At 34.9% G+C, this 24,125-nt stretch overlaps 1 protein-coding gene across 1 annotated transcript in view; it reads left to right on the top strand.

Annotated features, from left to right (window-relative positions):
• The window catches only part of SLC12A2 (solute carrier family 12 member 2), a 103,754-nt gene that overhangs the window by 24,218 nt on the left and 55,411 nt on the right, over nt 1–24,125 (top strand). The window contains exons 2-4 of the mRNA XM_028103478.2: nt 5,532–5,651; nt 7,075–7,150; nt 7,460–7,555. Coding sequence (XP_027959279.1) covers nt 5,532–5,651; nt 7,075–7,150; nt 7,460–7,555 — 292 coding nt within the window. The remainder of the gene's footprint in view (nt 1–5,531; nt 5,652–7,074; nt 7,151–7,459; nt 7,556–24,125) is intronic.

Raw genomic sequence — 24,125 nt, forward strand, 5'->3', positions numbered from 1 at the left:
TTTTTTTACTGAAAAATGATGAAACTCAGTATATTACAGGTAGTGTCTTCTCTTTGGTCAGAATTGAAATATAACATTTGATATTTAAATGGGTGAATTAAGAGAGACAAGTTTAATTGTTGGATATGGAAGCTGAACAAACTTCACAGCAATTTTTAAGATGTCCATTGAGGAATCTAACATACATTTACATTATAAAGGATTTTAATTTTTAAGACCTTACTGTTTTTCTTGTCAAATTCTTTTTTTTGATAGTTAAGTGTTCGCCAAAACTGATCCAAGAAAGAGAAATCATTTCCTTCTTTTCATTTAGAGGAAAGTTGCTGTTTATAGCACGTTGACAATTTCTTTTTCTTATTTGGTAAGAATTAGAATAGAAAAAAAAATATCCAAGTGGCAACATCAGTATTGACACTCGGGACTCACACTCGAAGGGTAGATCTAATCTGCAAATGAACAGGAGCCATTGCTTATTGCTTAACATATAGGTAGTATTTAAAGCTATGGGTTACTTGAGATGGTGAGATGACTGGAGAAAGAAAATACAGAATGAGAAAAGGAGATGGCTCTAGGACCAAGGGTTCCCGTTTAATTGCTGGGTAGAAGAGGCTCAGAGAAAATGGCATTTCAAGAAATGCTTCAAGAAAGACGGAGTAGTCAACAGTGTCATATGCCATTTCATAAGTCCAGTGGGACAGAGCCTGAAAGATGTACATTAGATTTGGCAGCAGAGAAGTCTTGGGATGTCTTAAAACTATTTTGGCCTTGTGGTGGGGTGAAGCCAGGTTGGCAGTCATTGAGGAATGTGCTATATAGTTCAGCAGATTTGACTGGGCATTTTTTGATGGTGGTGGTTGTGTTTGGGGAGTCATTGTGCAGTAAAAAGCTAACCTTGGTTAGAGGAGCAAGATGGCAGAGGAGTAGGAGACCTAAATTTGGTTTGGTCCCAGAATTCAGCTAGATCGTTATCAAACCATTCTGAACACCTACAAGCTCAGCAGGAGATCGAAGAAGAGAATAGCAGCAATTCTATGAACAGAAAAGCGATCACTTTCTGGAAGATAATACATTTTATGTTGCAGTAAGAAGTTAACCGTGGTTAAAGGAGAAAGAATGATGGAGTTGAGGTGGAAATTTGAATACACAGGGGAAAGAAGAGATTACCCGTACTTCAAAAAACTCTTTTTTTTTCTCTCCTCTCTGCAAAGAAATAATGGCTGTGGAGACCAGAGTTCCTTTTCATTCTTGTATTTTCTTTCCTTTATTTTTTTAGATTTTTTTTTTTCTTTTTATCAAGACACAGAGAGAGAAGAGAGAGTGCGAGAGAGAGCATGAGGGGGAAGGGGCAGATGCAGGGCTCCCCACTGAGCAGGGAGCCAGATGCAGGACCCTGGAATCATGACCTGACCCGAAGGCAGACCCACTGAGCCACCCAGGTGCCTCCTCATTCTTGTATTTTGTATATCCTCAGAAAAATGTTCAACTCCTCACGCTTTCTCTCTGTAAGTTTCTCTTTTCATTGTGTTTCCATAGCTTCACCCACTTGCTCTTTATCCCTGGTCCCTCTCCTAAGTTCCAGTCATGAATTTTTTAACAGCCTGATAGAACTCTTTAATTGTCTCATGACTCCTCAAATTCACCATGTCTGACTGAATTAATCCCTTCCTTTTCAGCCTGCCATAATTTACTAGTATATCCCTTTCTTTCATTTAGAAATGCCTCCAGTTACTGAGGGCCTAACTCTGGATCTTCCACTGTTTCCTCTCTCTCTTCCTCACTTCCCCATTCTGATCCTGCCCCCATCCTCAGTCCCTGCTTGGTAGACTCAGATCACTGTGCTGCTTTTGGAACAATTTTCCCCCCGAATAAGTCCGAATTAATTGGGCTCATTTGGCCTTCCATTTAATATGGTATTACCCATAAAATTCGTTCATGTTGTTATTTTTGACCTTTTATCCGTTATGTGAAAAACAGGAGAAAACACAAACCGATCATTTCTTTGAAACTGTTAGGTAGGTTGAAGATATTATTTATGCAGCTTTGTATCAGCATAATTTTAGTTCATAATTGTAAATGTGAAATTTTCTGATTATAAGGTTTTTAAACAATTTTTTGTATGTAGACAGAATACCACAGTTTCCTTATTTATCCTGAATTAATATATTTAAAGGAACACAGTATATGTATTCTACTTTGTTTTCCTGTTCCTGCAGGAAATTAATACAATTTAACCCAATTTTGTTATATTTAAATCTATTGGTTGAACTGTAAGTTATAAATACTTGATTATAATTTTTGAATTGTACTTCAGAGGTTAATAACATAGTTTTTTAAATAGAGCTATTGAAACGGAGAGGAAGGTAAACTTTCATTTTATGTGGACTCATGTCTGTTTTGAAATACTGCTTTCATACATGCTGGAAAATCTTCATCTGCATTTTTTGAATACAATTGTTTGTAGTATAGTGGAAACTTACATAATTATCTCTAGATCTTCAGCTTTGTGGTAGAATTCTGATAGGCACCCGCAGTAAAAATTTTAAGATGCCTGCATGCTTTTGCAGTGTTAAAAAAGACACCCACATTGATACTTAACCTTAGAAAAGATAGCCTATGACGTATATGCATCTTTCATAGAAATGGGAAGGAAGAGGTCTTTTTGTGCATATTATAGACATTATATTTTCTTGTAATATTTAGAAGATTATATAATATTTTAAGCTTTTTTTTAAGATTTTATTTATTAGCAAGCATGAGTAGGAGAGGGGCAGAAGGAGAGAGAGAGAAGCAAACTCCCCACTGAGCAGGGAACCCAATGCAGGGCTCCATCCCAGGACCCTGGAATCATGACCTGAGACCAAGGCAGACGCTTAATCGACTGAGCCACCCAGGCGCCCCAAGATTATATAATATTTTAAAGTCTCCATTTACAAATTAAATGCAGAACACTATCCTAGAGTGAAAATCAAGGAACTTCTCTCTACCTTAAAGTTAATTGAATTAACAGACAAAAATTTTTATTCTGGCTTTATTTTAATAATTGAACTGGAGTCGTCATGCCTACGAAGAATCTTTTTTTTTTCACTTGGGATCATCATTGATGTTCTGCCATTTAGAGCATCTCCAACAGTGGAAGGAAAGCCAAAGTGGAATGCTCTGTGATTGAACCACACAGGCCCCTGGTCACATTATTTTCCCCTACATATATGTATTTCTAACAATATGGTTACTGATTTCTGTGTTTATACCAGGTGCTAAATGAGGAAGAGGGATAACAATAGACAGATAAATTGACTGAAATGAGTCACACTCAGCAGTCTTATACAAAAGAAGAAGAAAAAATCACCAGACGTAGTCATTTCAAAAATGAGACCCAGCAATTCCACTCCTAGGGGTATTTCCATGATAAATGAAAACTTAGGTCCACACAAAAACTTGTGCACCAGTGTTCATAGCAGCATATTTCATTGTAGCCAGAATGTGGAATAGGTTCACATGTTTATCAGTTGATGCCTAAACAGCTGTGGTATATCTATACAATGTATTGTTATTTGGCAATAAAAAAGAATGAAGTCCTAAAACACGTTGTAACGTGGATGAATCTTGAAAATGTTGGGCTAGGTGAAAGAGGCCACATACAAAGTCCACATATTATATGAGTCCATTCCATGTCTGTGACATGTCAGAATAGCAAATCCATGGAGGCAGAAAGTTGATAAGTGATCGCCAGGAGCTGGGGAAATGGGAGTGACTGCTGATGGACTTGGAGTTTCTTTGTGAGATGATGAAAATGTTCTAAAATTGGTTGTGATAATTGTACAGTTTGATGAATATACTAAAAATCATTGACTTGTGTACTTTAATTGGGTGAGTTGTGTGATTATATGAATTATATCTCAATAAATCTGTTAAAGTATAGCAGATTGGGATCATTGGGATAAAGTATAGCAGATAATTTTTGTTAATGGGAGTGGTTAGTTCTCTATACTATAAGCTTGGGGTATTCCTCTTACAGTACAGAAATCATTGATACAGTAGAAAGTAATTGGGAAACTATGTGTTATAAAGGAAATTATAATAATTTGTGTCCCTTATGATGTTTTTAAAAATCCAACTAATCAGGAATGGTTAACATTAACATTCATCTTTAAGCTCTTAGTGATTTTAGAATGACTTGTTTTCCAAGTGTTTCATACAGTTGAAGTTATTGCCATGTCTTTTGATGCAAACATGAGCATTAGTTGAAAATTTGTTGTTTTGTTGTCATTAAAAAGCCTAGGTAGAATAATTTTCAAAAGATATACTAAAAGAAATTATCGCATCTAACTTACAGTGTTTCTTCTATGGCTTAAAAATCTAAGATTTAGCAGTCATTTAGCTGTATAAATGTGAAATCTAAGAGCTGATACAGGTTGATACATATAGCATTAATACATAAATAGAATTAAATACATTTACTTGGCTAACAGATACTGGTCAAGGGAAAAAGGGAAGTTTGTATTATACAGATTTTTTTCTCCAGTAACAAAGAATTTGATATAGCTCATTTCTAATAAAAAAAATTTACATTAGGAATTCACTGGAGGGTATGAACTACTGGAAATGGTCTTTAAAAAGTATGGTATGAAATCTTGATGGTAATTTTCAGGATTAAATAATAACTGATTTAGTTGGCTTTTCTCCATTTAAAGAATGATTTTGGAAACACAGCTGTATTGTGTTCCCTGCTCTTGACATATGGATAAGGAAGAACTATGGGGATAGTGTCAGGGACATGATTCTAGATCTAAAACATTTTCTCTGCCCCAGCACCTCCCATCACCCCTCATGACCTGTTTAACACACTGTTACTGGTTTGGAAATTTGTCATATAACTTGAGTGTATTGGGACTGAACAACGGAACCATGGGGGGAGAGAGAGAGAGAGAGAGGGAAAATGTAGAGAACAAAAAACTAAAAATACAGTGAGACATGAAGCATTAAAACCAGTTCATGTTTATGAAGAGAAAAATGAAGAGCACATGAAGATATAAAGTGAGTAAAGGCAAGAGTTAGGAATGAATCTTGGGATCCATGGGAATCCTGTTGTAATGGACTACAGAGGGAAAGCTGTGTTAATTGGTGATGGAATTTTAAATTGTTAATGTTGAAATTTCATTTGTGGGAAGGTTGCCAACCAGATATTATAAAGTTGTGGCTGAAGAGACAGGTCTGAACTGACTTTTAGCTAAGCCTATATGTATTTATTTGTTCTCCATATGCCACCAAAGTGTAATTAAAATTTGAAATTATTAAAATGGGTTTGCTGTCCTGATAATATTTAAATTTTTTCAACACCTCGTAATTAAGGTTTTCTTCCACTTTATTACTTTACTTTTTTTTTAAGGTAAAGTATACAGACATCCTTGATTCTTGGAAACCTGTATCCTCCTAAACATGATTAAATGTATTTAGAGATATTTGTTGTCTTTATCAGGTGATTTTTAAACTTTAAATAATTAAGCATAATTCACATTTCCTTTTCTAACCAGGAACCTTTTGAGGATGGATTTGCCAACGGGGAAGAAAGTACTCCAACCAGAGATGCTGTAGTCACATACACTGCGGAAAGTAAAGGAGTTGTGAAGTTTGGCTGGATCAAGGGTGTATTAGTATGTACCTATAGATTGAATATTAGACTAACAGCATTTAAGTTTATTATAAAATCTTCCTAATGTTCTCATCATTTCTTAAGAGAGCTCTTCTTTCTCTTTTTACGTGAGTGTTATCGAAGACCAAATTAATAACTTGTACCTCCTTTTCTTGTGGATATTAAATTCAGTAAAGGAAACAGGATATATGTATTAACAGAATCATATTATACTTGATTTCCTCTAAATTGTATTTTATTACCTCTTGTAAATCTCACATATTGTCATTTTTCAGAAATTAAATATGAAACTATTAAATTGATGGGAGCATCAGAATCAAGAAAGCTGAGCAGGCAGTAAAGCTGATCTATTTCTGCCTCCTTTCCTGCTACCCCATTATTTTTTGAAGAGAAATATATGAAAGTTAACATGGAACAGAATGAAGGAGAAATTGTTTTCCTAAGTGTTGAGGTCACTTCACTAGATAGGTTCAGGTGATTACGTTTCAGATGTATTTCTGTTTTTCTGTATTGGAATAGGCACTAAGGAACTGACTGGAGGAGACTGGGAGACTAAATGACTTCCACTGGGGCTTTGGGAGCATTTAATTAGAGTCATGTTGACATTTAGGGGAGAAGCAGAGGGAAAATCCCAGTTCCAGTAGTAATTTCATTGCTTAATCAATAGGGTAAATGTGAAGCTCCAGATAGTATTGTTTGCCTATTCTTAGATATTTAGTATTTAGAACTCACAGTTCGGAGATTTTTTGTTGTTGTTGTTGTTGTTGTTGTTTTTTATGTTATGTTAGCCACCATACAGTGTATCATTTGTTCACAGTTTTAAAGGATGTGTGAAGGGCACCTGGGTGGCTCAATAGGTTGGGCGTCTGCCTTCGGCTCGGGTTGTGATCCTAGAGTGCCTGCGTGGCTCAGTCAAAGGAATATGCAACTCTTGATCTTGGGGTTGTGAGTCTGAGCCCCACATTGGGTGTAGGGATTACTTAAATAAATAAATAAACTTAAAAAAAAAAAAAAGATGTGTGAACAATTAGCATTTTGTTTTGACATACTTTATAATACTTAAATCTTCTGAAGAAATCATGAAATAAGGATGTTATTAAAGAATAAGCAAAAATTAAACTTAGTAAATAGGAATAGGAACTATTTTTTTAGGGTTGAAGTGGTAAAAGATTTCTTTTACCTTGTTTAGTACCTTTTGCTGTTTTAGATCATTGTGGTGTTATATTACACTTAAATTAGCTCACATTTTAGCTCTCATTAAGTTCTTTTAAAAAAAGTACTACAAAGAGAAGGATAAGAGATTGTAAATGTCTTTCTTTAGTTTTAAATGGATATTGTCCTCCTTTTGGCTAGTTTTGCGTTTACTGATGTATTAAATTTGATCACTTGCCTTCATCTGGGACTTGTCCTCTTTTCTTTCCTAGGTACGTTGTATGTTAAACATTTGGGGTGTTATGCTCTTCATTAGATTGTCATGGATTGTGGGTCAAGCTGGAATAGGTAAGCGAAGTTATATACTGCTTGATTCATTTGAGAATGAAAAAGTGAGGTAGCCTTGTGCTCGTCTAGGCTGTGAACCTCATAGCATTCAAACAACTGGAATTATTCTAAGCTATTTTCTCATTTGTATCAGATTATTGTCTTAATATCTTAAAAATTTTTTTCAAAATTTTGGTTAGATTTTTCTAAAATGGAATAAAAATAAGGTAATTGTTAAATATAATGTAAATTTTGTAGACTAACCAGTTCTAGATAAGGCAGGTTGAAATAAATATAAGTATTCTCAGTCTCTTTTCTTTTTCCCTAAAGGTCTGTCGGTTGTTGTAATTATAATGGCCACTGTTGTGACAACTATCACAGGATTGTCTACTTCAGCAATAGCTACTAATGGATTTGTACGTGGAGGTAAATTCAGTCTTTTCACATCATTGTCACCAGATTACTGTTACTAAGTAAACTGAGGTCTAAATTTTAAAATTATTTTTATCTTAAAAAAAGCAACACAGGTCTGTATTGGTGAGAAACTTGCTACTAAGTACTTTCAAACTAGCATATTAGAATATACAATTTAATTTTGGCCCATACATAAATATGTATGCTTAAAATTAATTAGGATGTTCATTGTATTTGGTAGCAAGATGGAGCTTCTGACCTGGTGTCTTCTCCATTGGGTTGTCCCTTACCTCCTTCCTGGTTTTAGCCCTTGGATCAATAGCATGCATCCTGTATTTGGTTAGTATTATATAGGTGTAACCTTTAGGGAAGCTTAGGGAGAGTTCTTTTCCCATGATCTGACAGCTTGTGTGAGTTACACCTGGGACCTGAATCCATACTATCAACTCTAGCTCTCTTCTTTGGTTGCCCTGAGGTCTCTTTCATTGGAATCCACAAGATTTGCCTTGTGAGATTTTACCTTTCCGGGGAGAGCACCTAGGAGACCAGGAGAATCGCCTTGGGACCTCTGTGAACAAGAAGAAAAGAATTGCATTTTCCAAATCAAAACTCATCATTTGGCTGAAGTGAGGACATCCCTAGAGAAAGGAAAGAAAATGGACTTTACCAGCTCCTGTACAGTGGTCATAGCAATCAACTGAGAAGAGAATCTACTTGTAACATCTGCCTCACCTGTTTTACAGACCCATATTTGACATTATACATAGACAATTTCTGCCTTGTCTGCACCAGGTATTTAGAGAGAGAACTAGATTGAGCCTTTCATTTCTTTTCATTGTCTTCATATTACATACCAGAAGATCCAGATCTCTATGGCCTGCGGGAAGCTGGTAGCCATATGTCCATGCTGAGCATGCGTGACTGTTGGCTGAAGTTGTACATGTACATGAGTCTAGAGTGAGCTATATTGGGGTGAAAGATGTGGATATGTCCAAAAGAGTTAATCAGACAACACTGAGATTCTTTTTGCCTTCTTATGTACTGTGCCCCATGCTTCATTTATTTCTGCTCCTGTTGGGGAATGGTAGTGAAAGAAGAAATGGATGTGGTGGATCAGCAAATTATCAAAGTATTTCTCCTTCTCTTTAGGCTTTCCAGTCAAGGTTGTAAGCCTTAATGGGGCATGAAGCCACTGGCGGCATGAACCCCACAGATTATTCTCCATGTGAACTCAAGCTTAGGGGCAGCATAGATTTTCCTGCATTGGGACTAAAAAGCCATTTAATCTTTCAATACTGTCAGTAGTTTTCATATGTATTCATAAATACATCTACCTCAGACTCTGACCACATACTCTGAAACTTTGCTAGAAGGCGTTCATTTTTCACTTGTCAGTTGGTGACTTTGGAAACCTGGCTGATCCTTTACAGAATACAAGCAAGTTGTATCAGTGAAAGTTTTTTGGAGATTTTTTTCCATGACTGTAAGCCCCTTCTGTCACCGCTTTATCTGCTTCATGGACTTGGACAGCCCTAATGGGATTTAATTTGGTTTCATGAAAAACAGGATTTTCCCCATATGAGAAAGTAGATACAGGTCTAAATCTGGCAAGAATATATCGCACCCTGTAGTCATGATTCTAAATTGAAAGTATTAGTGTGACTTAATATATTTTATCCCAAAAGTGCATGTTGCTTAGTTCTGTTTGCAAAAATGATGTATAACAAATGACCAACCCAGTAGCAGTGAACCACCCCCTAGTGCCCATGTGGTATATTTTCAGTCAGAGGAGCAGAGGACCTTGGAGAAATGATTGGTTCCAGATCTGGGCAGGAAATGTACTTTAAGAGCCTAGACATTTTTTCACATTGGAAAGTAAAGAAGGTGTAACAGAGGCTACTAGTTTCAGGTCAAAAGGACCCAGGAGTCAATTTGAATTAAGAGGCTAGTGCTGACTTGAGTTTGCTTAGTTTGAACAGCAATACTACTACTAATAATAACTAATTTAAATGAAGACATAATGTATGATAAAATCCTTAAGTTCACAGACACCACAAAAAGATCTTATTTTTTACCTTTGAAGAATGCTAGGGAACTAACTTATTATGAAAATTGATAAATAAATGTGAAGAATCTCATCAACATGAGATTCATCAAGTTTTCCTGAATGAAAGTTTCCTTACCTAAAGTCAGTGTAATCAAGAAATTGATGAGATTTGTTCTTTGATAATTGTTCAACGTAGCAAGAGAAGGAAAGAGAATTAAAATATTCCAACTTTGTAAGCTCTTTACTCAGTAAAAGTATCTGTGAAGTATTGTTTCCTGAGAAATTGAATCTGAATTATACCATGCCTGTAGATCCAGAAAGCATTTTATAGAATGTACAGAGGAGAGAGGAACTTACTAAATAACACTGTAGCGTGATAGCAGATTCCAGAGAAGGAATCTCTCTGGAACAAGGAATCTTTAAGTTGTCTCTGCACCCAACATGAGGCTTAAACCCACAACTGTGACATCCAGAGTTGCACGCTTCACTGACCAAGCTAGCCAGGTACCCCAGGAATCTTCCTTGTTTGACATAATTTTCCAAGGAGAAAGAAAGTGTGGGAGTTAGGGTTTAAAGCAAACTATAAGAGACTCATTTTATAGGTGTGAGTTTGTTTGCCATTCGTAACAGTAAACTGCTTTGTCTTTAAGTGGGGTGGGACCAAGAGTGCCAGGTTTGGATCTCCCCTAGCCCAATCACTGAGGACTTGATTTTTACTTCTCTTAAAATGGCTACACAGGGAAGACAGGAATAGAGCTATAAATATCCACAAGTCAGGGTGCCAAAGGCTTAGATTAGAGAAATAGAGGGATACCATGGAAATAGTGATGTCTGGAAATCCATCTCAATTTTCTGTGACTGGAGGTTGATTATTAAGGGAATTAATAAGGAAATATTTTACCTAAAGGTTGTGGTTGCTCTGTATAGTAATTTCAATTTGGAGAGCTCCTTTTGAACTTCCCTAGTAATCTTGTTAATATAAAGAATTATTTTGAGGTAGAGTCCAACAGTTTATGTTGATACTTAACTCAATCACAACATTTATTTATACTTTATTTAATATTGAATAATATTTTATTCTCAGTTTATAGGGTATGTTTCTCTCTCTTTGGCAGTATGTGAGATACATACTTTTCCTAGCGCTATGTGCTTTTTGCCATTAGAGAAATTTAATTTTACCAAGTTACCTTAACATTGACTTTAACAGTACATTTTAGAGATTAAACAGATAGCAATCTAGGAAAGTGTGCTTTTTTTAAAATATTAAGTAACTGCCAATTTGTAAACAAATATAATAATGTCCAGTTATGAAGTCCAGGATAAAAATAATATGACAACATTCAAGGTTTCTTAAAAAAAAAAAACAAAACTAGTCAAAACTTAGAAAATAAAAGCATAGTTTCAGGCTTCATTAGTTTTTAGTCAGGATTTTTGGGTACTGAAACTACTCGGAGGTTACAGAATCATATCCTCAGTTCTCTGCCTGCACAGAATAAGATAGCAGTGCCAAGTAAGTTTGGCAGGTACTCCTCACCTTCATCTCTGCCTCAGTGCCTGGCCTAACAGACAAATATAGTCTACAGATGATTGTGGCCTACTCCAAGCCCAGAGCTCTTTACCATTGTGCAAATCCTTATCGGTGTTTCTGAAAGCTGGGTTTTACTGAATTTACTTGGGCCACATGCAGCAGGTTCTCTAAGAGGGTGCTGGCCAGCAGTCACTTTGACTTAGATCTGCATTTTCTAGATGTCTCAGACCGGAGTTCTTCCATCCTCAAATTAATTAATCTGTGAATATGGTCTCATTTGTGAAATAGTAAATACTAGTTTTTGAATCATGTTGTATTATAGTGCTGAGCCTTAAGTTGAAAGCAGAGTTCAGTGTACTTTCAGATAAAAAGCCAGGTTACATCAAATTCAGACAGGTAGTTCTGAAAATGTAAAATTAATATAAACCTGTCTATTCCATGACTAAGATGAAATTTTATATTACTTGTACATAAGTCATTCAACAGATAATTGTTGAGCTCTTTGTGACAGACACTGGGTTTGTAACAATGAAGGTCAGAGAATATCCTGTTTTCTTGGAGCTGTAATCAGATAATAGTGGCAATTATTTTTTGAAACCTAACTGCTAGGCATGATACACGAAACGTAACTGCTAGGCATGATAATGTAGTCTTGACATACATTATCCATTGGATTTAATGAAGCATTGTTGTTAGTCACATGTATAATTTGTATGGATGAAGAGAGTAGAAATGAAACAATTATACTCATTTTTTCAACAAATTTAAATTTCATCCAGATTTTACTAGCGAATCTTTTTTAAGTGTCTGCATTATGTCAGAATTGTCTTTTTATTCTCCGCTATCTTTTTCATTTCTCTGAAATAATTGAAGACCTCTTCATTCTCTATATAGGTAAAATTAAACATTGGAAGGAATAGTAACATTTTTTACATGGATTGTAAGTGACAGAAAGTGCCTTCTATATTGGTAAAATCAGATGAACATCGATTGTCAAATTTTTTGTTTAGTCCATTATATACCTATTCATTCCTGTCATCACCAAGCAAGGAGTTGTAACTTAGAATTAAGCTCCATAGTTCTTTCCTTTTATTGGTAATTTCTTTCAAATTACAGCTTTCCAGATCAGTGAAATGTTTGAAGAAGCTGTAACAAGGAGTTCTCTAACAGTTGTATTTTGAGATTTTATTAGACTTAAGCTTAACATTGTGTTTTCAGTTTAGTAAAACACTATTTATAAACCACAAATAGTATGAATGTGAATCTGGCAAATAGTTGTAAATAATTTTTGACTTGGGTTTTCTCTTTGACTCATTTGGTGGCATTTCAATTTTGCCAGTCTTTAATGATTAAAAATACTTCAACTTGGTTCTGAAATTGTCTGCTGCATAATTAGGGCAGTATGTCCTGACTCTTCAAGTATAACTTATTCAAGTGATCAGTCACAATGATAATACAGCCCCCAGTCCTAGTCTGAAGATTTCATGTTGGTTAGCACATTTTTCTCTACTTGACTTAATAATGGCAACAGAGCAGAGGAAATTTGTACAGTGTTAAGATGTAGACTATTGTATATTGGTAGACCAGGGTATTAGAATGTATTTCCTAGAATGATAACCAAAATGGATATTGGATCCATTTGGATCCCTTAGAACTCTGTTGTATTCTCAAAATGGTTCCTTGGAATTTTACAAAAGGGGGCTTTGGATAAACTGTTTAGTGAGTGTATAGAAGTAGGTGTTTTAGTACTGTGAGAATTCTGGTGTATTTTCTAATCATAATAGATGAACTCTGAGCAATAATTGTCAAATAGTTGACTTTGGCATTAATAATTTTACGTTTTTGTTATTTTCACCTTTAGATTTGTTTTTTCCTCAATACACCAATAAAACCTTTATTTTACACAATTTTCGTTGATACTGTAAAATACATAGATGAATCATTTATATTGATCATTTCTCCACGGGAGATAAAGGATGTCTGTCGCAAACTTTTCATTTTCCCGTTTCGTGGGTAACAACTTTTTGAAGCTTTTTATTAGTTAGAAATTTTGAATTTTTTTTATTGTAGTTGACCCACAATGTTACCATTAGTTTCAGATCTACAACTTAGTGATTTGCCAAGTTGATACATTATGCTATGTTCACAAGTGTAGCTTCCATCTGTCCCATTACATCCCTATTACAGTATCATTGACTGTATTCCTTATGCTGGGCCTTTTATTCCTGTGACTTATTCTTTCCATAACTGGAAGCCTGTATCTCCTTCTCCCCTTCACCCACTTTGCCCACCTTCCTACTCTCCTCCATTTTGGCAACCATCAGCTTGTTCTCTGTATTTATAGGTCTGATTCTGCTTTTTGTTTGTTTATTCACCTGGGGGTTTAGAGGTTTTTTTGTGTTTGTTTTGTTTTTTTTTTTCAGATTCCTTTTATGAGTTTTTTGTCTTTCTCATTGTGACTTATTTCACTTAGCATAATGCTGCCTAGGTCCATCCATGTTGTCTCAAATGACACAATCTCATTCTTTTTTATGGCTGTGTAATATCTACCACACACATACACACACACACACACACACACACTCACACACTCACACACTCACACACTCACACACTCACACACTCACACCCCTTCCTTATCCATTTGTCTACTGATGGACACTTAAGTTCCTTCCATATCAATTCAATGTAATCCCTATCAAAATTCCAAGGGCATTTTTTAACAGAAATAGGAAAAATTATCATGGAACCATAAAAGACTCCACATTGTCAAACAGTCTTGAGAAAGAACAAAGCTGGAGGCATCACACTTCCTGATTTTAAACTACATTTTAAAGCTGTAGTAATCAAAATGGTATGGTAATGGCATAAAAAGATGCGTAGACATGTGGAATAGAATCGAGAGCCCAGAAATAAACTTACACATGTACACTCATCTAATATTTGACAAGGGAGCTAAGAATACTCGATGTGAAAGGGGTAGTCTCTTAAATGGTGTTGGGAAAACTGGATATTCACATGCAAAAGAAATTGGACCTCTATCTTATACCACTCATAAAAATTTATTCAAAATAGATTAAGTGCTTAAATCTAAGACCTAGAACCATGAAATTCCTGGAACAAAGCATAGGGAAAAAGCCCTTTGACATTGGTCTTGCTAGTGAATTTTTTGGATATGACGCCAAAAGCACAAGAACAAAAGCAAAAATCAACAAATGGAACTATATCAAACTATAGTCTTCCGCACTGTACAAGAAACAATCAACAAAATGAAAAGACAGCCTACAGAATGAGAGAAAATATTTGCAAATCACCTATCTGATAAGGGGTTCATATCCAAAATAGAGAAGGAACTTCTATAACTCAATAGCAACAAACCAAATAGTCTCATTTAAAAGACAGAGGACCTGGATGGACATTTCTCCAGAGAAGACAAGTTCATGAAAAGATGCAACATCACTAATCATGGAAATGCAAATCAAAATCACAATGAGTTATCACCTCGTACCTGTTAGAATGGTTATTATCAAAAATATAAGAGATAAATGTTGGTGAGGATGTGGAGAAAAGAGAACCCTTGTGCACTTTTCTGAATGAAAATTGGTTAAGCCACTGTGGAAAACAGTATGGAGGTTCCTCAAAAAATAGAACTACCATATGATTGTACAGTCCCACTTCCTTGGTATTTATTTAGAGAAAATGAAATTACTATTTGTTACAGATGTTTGTACCCCCATGTTAATTGCAGCATTACTCAAAGTGGCTAAGACATGGAAACAACCTAAGTGTTCATTGATAGGTGAATAAATAAAATGACTCATACACACACACACACACACACACACACACACACACACACACACAATGGAATATTATCTAGCCATATAAAAGGAGATGTTGCCATTTGCAACAACATAGATGAACCTTGAGGGCATTATGCTAAGTGAAATAAGTTAGAGAAAGGCAAATACTATATAATCTCACTTGTATGAGGAATCTCAAAAAGTCAAACTCCTAGAAACAGAGTGCAGAAAAGTGGTTACGAGGGGTCGATGGGTAAGGGAAATGTTGAGATGTTGGTCAGACTTCCAGTTATAAGAAGAAATTATGGGGATCTAACATAGAGCATGCAGACTATAATTAGTATTATATACTTGAAACTTCCTGGTAGTAGATCTTAAATGTTCTTACCATAAAACAACAACAAAAATGGAAATTCTCTGTGGTCAAGGATATATTAACCTTATTTTGGTAAACATTTTGCAACATGTACGTGTGTCAAAACCTCACAGTATCTTATACAATATCATACGTCAGTTATATCTCAGTAAAGCTGGAAAAAAATGAATTGACCCTGCATGTGTAGGTCTATTTCTGGACTCTCTAGTGGTACATTATCTGAAGATCTGTCCTTAATCTAATACCATACTATCTTGTTACTGTGGCTTTATAGGAATTCTTGAAGTTGGGTAGTATGGCTCCTTCAACTTTGTTCTTTTTCAAAATTGTCTCGGCTATTCTAGTTCTCTTGGCTTTCCATACAAATTTTAGAATTACCTTGTCAATTTCTGCAAACTGTCTTGCTGGAATTTAGATTGAAATTGTGTTGAATATAGAGATCAGCTTGGGGAGAATTAACAACTATTAGGGCTTCTATTACATAAATAATCGTTTATCTCTCTTTAGTTCTTCAGTTTGTCAGTACACAGATCTTGCAGATATTTTTTAGATTTATACTTAAAGTATTAACTGTTTTTTGGTGCTATTGTAAGGTTACTATTTAAAATTCTAGTTTCTTACTATTTGTTGCTGTTAAATGGAAATATGATGGATTTCTGGATATTTACCTTATAACATTTTCATATTAGGGTTGTCCAGAGAAACAGAATCAATAGGTTGTGTATGTATATATAAGGAAAGATTTATTTGAAGGTGTTGATTTAGATGATAATGGAATGGAGGCTGGGAAGTCCAAAATCTGCAGGGCACGTCAGCAGTCTGGAGACCCAGAGGACAGGTGATGCAGTTCAAATCTAAAGGCCGTCTGCTGCAGAACTATCTACCTCTTACCGCTTGCTAGGGAGAGGTTTGTTTTTTTTTTTTTTCTGTTCAGGACTTGAGCTGATTGGATGAGGCCCACCCACATTACAGTGGGCAATCTGCTTTACTCTTATTCCATCAGTTCAATGTAAATCTCATCTGAAAACACCCTCACGGAAACCACGTATCTGAGCACCACGTCCAAGCAAGTGGACACATAAAATTATCCCCTCCCTGTGTCACCTTGCTAAGCTTTTATTTTTTATTTTATTTATTTTTAAAGATTTTTATTTATTTGAGAGAAAAAGAGAATGAGCAGAGGGGAGAGGCAGAGGGAGAAGCAGGCTCCCCGCTGAGCAGGGAGCCTGACGTGGGGCTCCAGCTCAGCACCCCAGGATCAAGACCTGAGCTGAAGGCTGACACTTAACCGACTGAGCCACCAGGTGCCCCAAATTAACTTTTATTTTAACTGGAGTCCATTACCCTTCAATTTTTATCTTCTTTTACATGTGTTTTTCTACCGCATAGTTGTATTTGTTTGTATTTTAAATTGAATTACTTTCAAACTACACTTTGGAGGAAGTTCATTTTGGTAGAAAACGTGTCAAAATTTGATTTTGTTCAGACTTTTTTACCCATACCTGAGGCACTGAGGATGCACTGGATCACATGTTGACTGTGATTTTTCAACGTCATATTGGACAGTAAGATTTCTTGTGCAGTTTTTATCAAGGATGAGCAAGAGTTAAAATAAAAGAAGGTGACATAGTTCAAAGGAAATTAACTTTGACTTGGACAGGTTTGTTGGTGTTTCTAAAGGTTAAAAAATTTTTCACATTAATATGCAACATTTAGTCCATGTTAGCAGATAAAAAGAACAAGTCTAAATAGAAGCATGTGTAGTTTTTTTTCCTTAGAATTTTATTGAGATGTAATAAAAATATGGCACTGAATACGGTATTACAGCATAATGACTGGACTTACATATATTGTGGCTAAGTTGCCACATAAGTTTAGTTAACATCCATCATCTCATATAGATATAAGGAAAAAAGAAGAAAAACATGTTATTTCCCTTGTGATGAGAACCTTTAAGAGCCCTGTGTGGTTTAAGAAATGTCTCTTTTGTGGCATAATTGGTAGACGTCCAGAGTGCGTGTTCAAAAGATAGTAAGTACTACTCCTTCCTTCCTGCCTAGTTGCGTGGGCATTCTTGTCTTTGTGTATTTTATTTTGAAGGTGCCATTTGAGTTCAGTTCATTTGTTCTAAATGTTCATAATAGCTGTATCTGATAATCCCATTTTCTACAAAGATTGATTAGTAAATGTACTCCTAATCAAAAATTGCTCCTGACCATGCACATTTACAATGGTTAACAATGGGTTTTTCATTTTTATGGTTCTTATCAGAAAAAACTAAGGTAATCATTGATTAATGCTTTATAACAAAAATTGGCAAGACGGAGCTCACTGGAAGAGGTTTCAAATCTACTGACTCCTGTTTAAAAAAAGAAACAGGATAAAGTCGATTTTTTTTTTTTTTTACTAAAATGTTGTCTACTTTGCAGAAACCTTTGTTACCTCTATACACCATTCATGAAATTCATGAAATTCTATGTTTTAGGTAGCAGCCAAGGAAAAAGATTTTTAGTATTTTTTGCAATAGAATTGTAATAGGGCCTTATTTTTCCCAAGGAGTTTTAAATTAATTCTTAGAACAGTAAGAGATAGAGGAGGCAGTCATTTTAGTGTTGATTTTACTTGGGGACTAATCAGCACATCACTTTAGTCTTTTCATGGCTTTATCCATCACCTGTTGCTTAAAGTCACTACTTATCTGAATCTCTGTGTCCTCATGTAAAATGAGGAGTTTGGCCTGATGACCAGTGAATTGCCTTATAGTACTAGGATTCTGTGAGGTTACACCTAAGAACCACAGAAGTGAATGGAGAGGAGGGAGGGTGCTAGGTGGTGATGAAGAATCTGGGTGACAACTCTCTTCATTTTGCAGATGTTCAATACTAATCCTGAACTTGGGTTGGGTTCTTTGTTTTTACAAAAAAAACCCATGTAGATGGATTTATGGGTTTAATTGCCCTTTTTTTTTTAAAGATTTTTTATTTGAGAGAGAGGGAGAGAGTATGCTCACAGAGGGTAGGGGCAGAAGGAGAGAGAGAATCTTGAGCAGACACTCGGCTGAGCATGGAGCCCACCACAGGCCTCCATCTCATGGCCCTGAGATCATGACCTCAGCCAAAATCAAAAGTTGGATGCTTAATCTACTGAGCCACCTAGGTGCCCCAATTTAATTGCCTTTTAAGAAAAGCTTCAAAAAGAAGAAAAAGAAAAACTTTGATTTAACACAGTCTACCTTAGAAATAACTTTTGTCTCCTTTCGTTATAAGCAGTGAGTTGATGAACTTGCTTGAGACCTTTTTAATCTTCTCTTGAAATCTAGCACATGAATTTTTTTGCTATATCATTTTGTACAGTTCTTAAGTTTTAAAATGCTAGTTGACAATAGATTTATAGTTCATTAGATCATATTATTAAAGTAAAATTCACATGTAGTGAAATGCACTTATTTTAGGTTTACAGTTCAGTGAGTTTTGATAAGTATATAAACCTAGCTCAAACATTTCATCATACTGGAAAGTTCCTTTATAATCATTCCCTCACCTCTAGCCCAGGATGCAGTTATGTTCTATAGAAGGTACTCTTTTTGTGTCTCACCATAATATAGTGTTTTGGGGATTCACCCATGTTTTTCTATATATTAGTAGTTTGTTGTAGATTAGCATTACTATATATTACTCTATTTTATGACTGTATTCTTGTAGTAACAATAAATTACTTAGTACCTATTGCAGGACATTGGGATTATTTTTAGTGTGAGGCTATTATGAATAAGCTGAGAGGAACATTCTTGTATAAGTCTTTGTGGTTATATGTTTTTACTCACGTTGGGAGATAACCTGTGAGTGGATTTGTTGATTTGTGAGGCACTTGTATGTCTCATTTATAAGAAATTGCCAAATGGTTTCCATAGTGGTTGTACCATTTTTATACTACCATCAGCAATATATGAGACTTCCAGTTTTTCTACGTTGTTACCAACACTTGTTATGTATTTTTAATTATAGCTATTCTTGTGGATGATTAATTATGGTAAGCATCTTTACATGTGCTTATGACCACTCGTATATCTTCTTTTGTAATATATTCAAATCTTTTGCTGATATTTAAATTGTATTATCTTTTATTTATTTGTAGGAGCGTTTCTTTTAGTATATTCTGAATACAATTGATTTGTCTAATGTATGTATTTTTTTCCCAGTTTTTGACTTGCCTCATCATTTTTATAATTTTCTTAATCTTATCTTTCAGAGTGCAGAAGTTTACCATTTTGATGACATCCAGATTCTTGGGTATTCTTTTATGGCTAGGGCTTTTATTGTACTGACCTGAAATCTCTTGCTTATCTCAGGGTTATGAAGATAATTCTTTTTTGTTTTGTCTAGAATCTTTATAGTTTTAGCTTAGGTTTTGGCTGTCAATAGCAAACTATTATTAGTGAGACAGATTGTGGTTCTCTCCCCTCCCACCTCCCTGCACAGGTATCCACTTGGTCTAGCACCATTTTTTAAAATGGCTTTCTTTTCTCTTTTGCATTGACTTTGGTGCCATTGTTGAAAAATCAATTGTCTGAGTATTGTCTGGACTGTATGCTGTTCCATTGATAAGTTTGTTTCTCCCACTTAGGGAGAATTATAGGAGTAATTATGCCAGTTACTATTGATTGCTTGCCTTTGTAATTTCTAAGTCTTCCAACTTTGTTCTTTTTCAAGATTGTTTTGGCTCTTCTAGGTCCTTTGCATTTCTACCTAAATTTTTGAATTAGGTGTACCAATTTCTGCTTAAAAACAAACAAAAAACCCCATAAAATCTTAATGGGGTTTGGTATTTCAGTCTTAAAAATCTTTTTGGGAAGAATGGTTACCATTTATTTAGATCTTTTGTTTCTTACAGTAGTGTTTTACATTTTTCAGTATAGCTGTTTTGCCTATATTTTGTTAAATTTACCCTTAAGTTTTTCATGTTCTTTGGTTATAAATGGTATTTGTAAATTTTATTTTCCATGTTTTTGTTTCTCACATAGAGAAGTAAAATAGACTTTTGTATTTTGACACCATTGCTCTGTGATCTTGATAAACATAAACAGACATGTCATCTGTGAATAGACGTGGCTTATACTTTTTCTTGCCCATTTTTAGGATTTTTTTTCTTTCTTTCTCATTTGTTGAATTAGTATTTCCAGTACAGTGGTGAATAGAAGTGATGAGAATAGATATCCTTGCCTTGTTCTCTTTCTTAGGTAGAATAAGTTCAATATATCACAACTAAGAAGATGTTATCTGTGGGGTTTTTGAAGACAGATGTCGTTTGTCAGATTGAGGAAGTTATCATTCTAAATTGTGGAGAATATTTATCATGAATGGATATTCAATTTTGCCATGCTTTTCCCACATCTTCTGAAATGGTTATATGGTTTTCCTCCCTTATTCTGTACTTTCACAAATTATATGGTTTTTTGAATCTTAATCTAGCATTTGTGGGATAAACCCCACTTGCTTAGAGATGATATGCTTTCTGCAACATTTTATTTGCTAACATTTTGTTAAGAATTTTTGAGTCTATGATCATGAAGAATATTCATCTGAAATCTTTCTTTCTTTCTAATAACCTTTGTCAGATTTTGGTGTCAGGATTATGCTCATCTTAAAAGGGATGTTGGCCAGCATTTCCTCTTCCTTTGTTTTCTGAAAGAATTTGTGTAAAATTGATCTTTTCTCCTCTTCTTCAGTGAAGGTATCTAGGCCTGTAGTTTTTTTGAATGTGTGTTTGTGTGTTTGTGGAAGTTTTTATTACAAGTTTAATTTCTTAGCTATAGGATTATATCAGTTTCCTCTTCTTACCTCAGTTTGGGCATCTATTTCATCTGAGTTGCATATTCATTGCAATAAATTTATTATATTATCTTTTAACTTCTTAATGACTGTGGGATTTATCACTGTATATCCCTTTTTTCATTAGTGACTTCGTTTATTTATGTTTTCTTTTTTATTCTTGTTCATTGTCTACCAGTTCAATTAATGTTTTTGAAAACAACTTTTGGCTTTGTTGATTTTCCTTTATTGTTTTCTGTATCAGTGATTTCTGTTCTTTATTACTTTGTTTCTCTTTTAAGTTTTATTTACTCTTTTTTTCTAGCTTCTTATTAGATCATTGATTTTATGTCCTTTTAATACAAACATTTGAATGAGTCCCTCTAGAATTTCTGCTTTAGCTATATCCCACTAATTTTGATATGTTGTATTTTCATTATCATTCATTAAAAATACTTTTTAACTTCCCTGTGGCTTATTCTTTAACCAATGGGTTACTTAAAAGTATGTTGCATAATTTACAGATATTAGGGATCTTCCATACATTTAATTTAATTATTTTGTGGTCAGTAATACTCACTGTATCATTTCAGATCTTTGAAAGTTACTGACACTTATTTTATGGCCAATAATCCATTTTTAATCTTAAGCTCTTGATTACCCTAGTCAGGGTTTTGGTTATTGATGTGAAATTTAGCAAGAGCTATAGGGACATATATCCCCAAATCAATATGTAATAAAAATGGAACCCAGTGTATGTAGTATCATTACTCAGTACTTTGGTATCTGACTCATTTTTGTCCTCTACACTCAGAAGTTGGGGTAGTTTATGGCCATATTATGAAACCCCATGAAGAATTTTTTTTTCAACATTAACATCTGTGTTTGACAAATAGATTTTTTTTGAAAGAAAGTAGTTACTGTTGTCTATTGATGCCTTTTTATCACTCATAATTCTTCATCCTTCTAGTTGCCATTTTCAATAATAACAAAAAGCCTGATTTTTGTCATGCATATTGTATGATAAGGACTCGAGCCAGACCTGAGTTTAAGCCCAATTCTTCCCTGGCTGCTTGTATGACCTTGGTCAACTTACTTAACCTCTCTAAGCCTTCATTTTCTCATATGTAAAATGGGAATGATAATAGTATTTAGCTAGAAGTAAGTAAAATGTAATTTTTAACAAAATAGAAATTTTCTATTCAAGATAAATACCTACTTTATGCTGGTAAAAATACCAGACCAGTGTTTCCAGGTGGTAGGTCTTTAATACTATCTTTTGATTTTGATGAAAACCAAAAACAAAGGAAAACTGCTTTTAAAACTGGTTGTCTCTAGGAAGCAGAAATAGAAGTGAAAGAAACAGGGCAGAGAATGCTTTTCATCAGATTAGCAGATACTCTTATTCTTTATTATCCATGCCCTCTTTATTTTCTTGGAAAAAAATACAAATCTTTTAAAAAATTAACAAAACTAGGTGTGAGGCTTTAAGGTTTAGATATTTTAAATTGTAGAAGATTTAAAAATAGTTCTGAAATGCCAGAATTTGCCTACATATATTCATCATTTCCAAGGTGAATTTCCCCTTCCCATTATGTTTTGCCATATTAAATGTACCTTAAGATATATATTTTTTCTTCTTAGTAATAAAAAGACTTGAAATCAAACTATAAAGTATATCATGAATGAATTCTTTGTTTTTATAGGTCCTATTGGTGATGTTGCTCATTCTCAAGTTTTTTTTTTTTTTTTTAAGATTTTATTTATTTGAGAGAGCAAGCAAGCAAGCACAAGTGGGGGGGAGGAGCAGGGGAGAGGGCGAAGCAGACTCCCTGCTGAGCAGGGAGCCTAACTTGGGCTGGATCCCAGGACCCTGAGATAATGACCTGAGCCAAAGTCAGACGCTTAATCCACTGAGCCACGCAGGCTCCCCTCATTCTCAAGTTTATATTGTCAATTGTTAAAACACATGAGTCATTGAAAGATTTCTTTATTTTTTTTTAAGATATTACTTATTTATTTGAGAGAGAGAGAAAGCAGGAGAGTGCAGGGGCAGAGGGGGAGGGTCAGAGGGAGAAGCAGAGAAGCAGACTCCCCGCTGAGCAGAGAGCCAGATGCCAGGCTAGATCCCGGATTTCACTTAACCTTTCATGGTGACCTAAATTTCTCATCTGTGAAGTCAGGATAAATAATTCATTGTTGGTATTGGAATTAAATAAAATAGTTTAAATCAATTTTGTGAACATATACATTAAATACAGTCTTGATTAATTAGAGTATTCCAGGGATTTTCCTTGTGATTAGTTATAATGGAGTTAATGTCTTAAGCTAAGATCTTTATTTGATATAAAAAACATTTGTCCTTATATAAGTCCATTAGAATTTCTTAGTGTTCAGAAATATTTCTGGGAAATTCCTAAGTAATTTTATCTGATTAAAAACCATAAGACCAATCATTACAAATGATCGGATTGCATTTTTTTCTTGAGGATTTCCAAGGTAGTTGAAATTATTAATTGGTAAAATAAGTAACTGAGGAAATTTTGGGTGGATGGATTTAAAGTATAGAATATTTTGAGAGAATTGATAGAATTAACTACAAAAATGTTACAGATATTTCCAAAATGAAGTTTGCATACTTAGTACTTTATTGAACTATAGAATTTTTTATTGTATTTGTCTTGATTATACTGGGAGAACAGGAGAAATACTCAGCTGTTAAGTGGCATTTCATCATATGGTCTTTTTTTTATGATTTTATTTGTTTGTCAGAGACAGAGAAGAAACACAAGGAGGGGGAGTGGCAGGCAGAAGGAGAAGCAGGCTCTCCGCTGAGCAGGGAGCCCAATATGGGGCTCCATCCCAGGACCCTGGGATCATGCCCTGAGCCGAAGGCAGACGCTTAACTGACTGAGACACTCAGGCATCCCTCATCTTATGGTCTTGAGAATTAAACAGTTCAGGGCGCCTGGGTGGCTCAGTCATTAAGCCTCTGCCTTTGGCTCAGGTCATGATCCCAGG

Source organism: Eumetopias jubatus, unplaced genomic scaffold, assembly GCF_037043125.1.
Source record: "Eumetopias jubatus isolate StellerSeaLion01/CBP00866 unplaced genomic scaffold, mEumJub1_p1.0 scaffold_5, whole genome shotgun sequence".
In the NCBI taxonomy this organism is placed as follows: domain Eukaryota; kingdom Metazoa; phylum Chordata; class Mammalia; order Carnivora; family Otariidae; genus Eumetopias; species Eumetopias jubatus.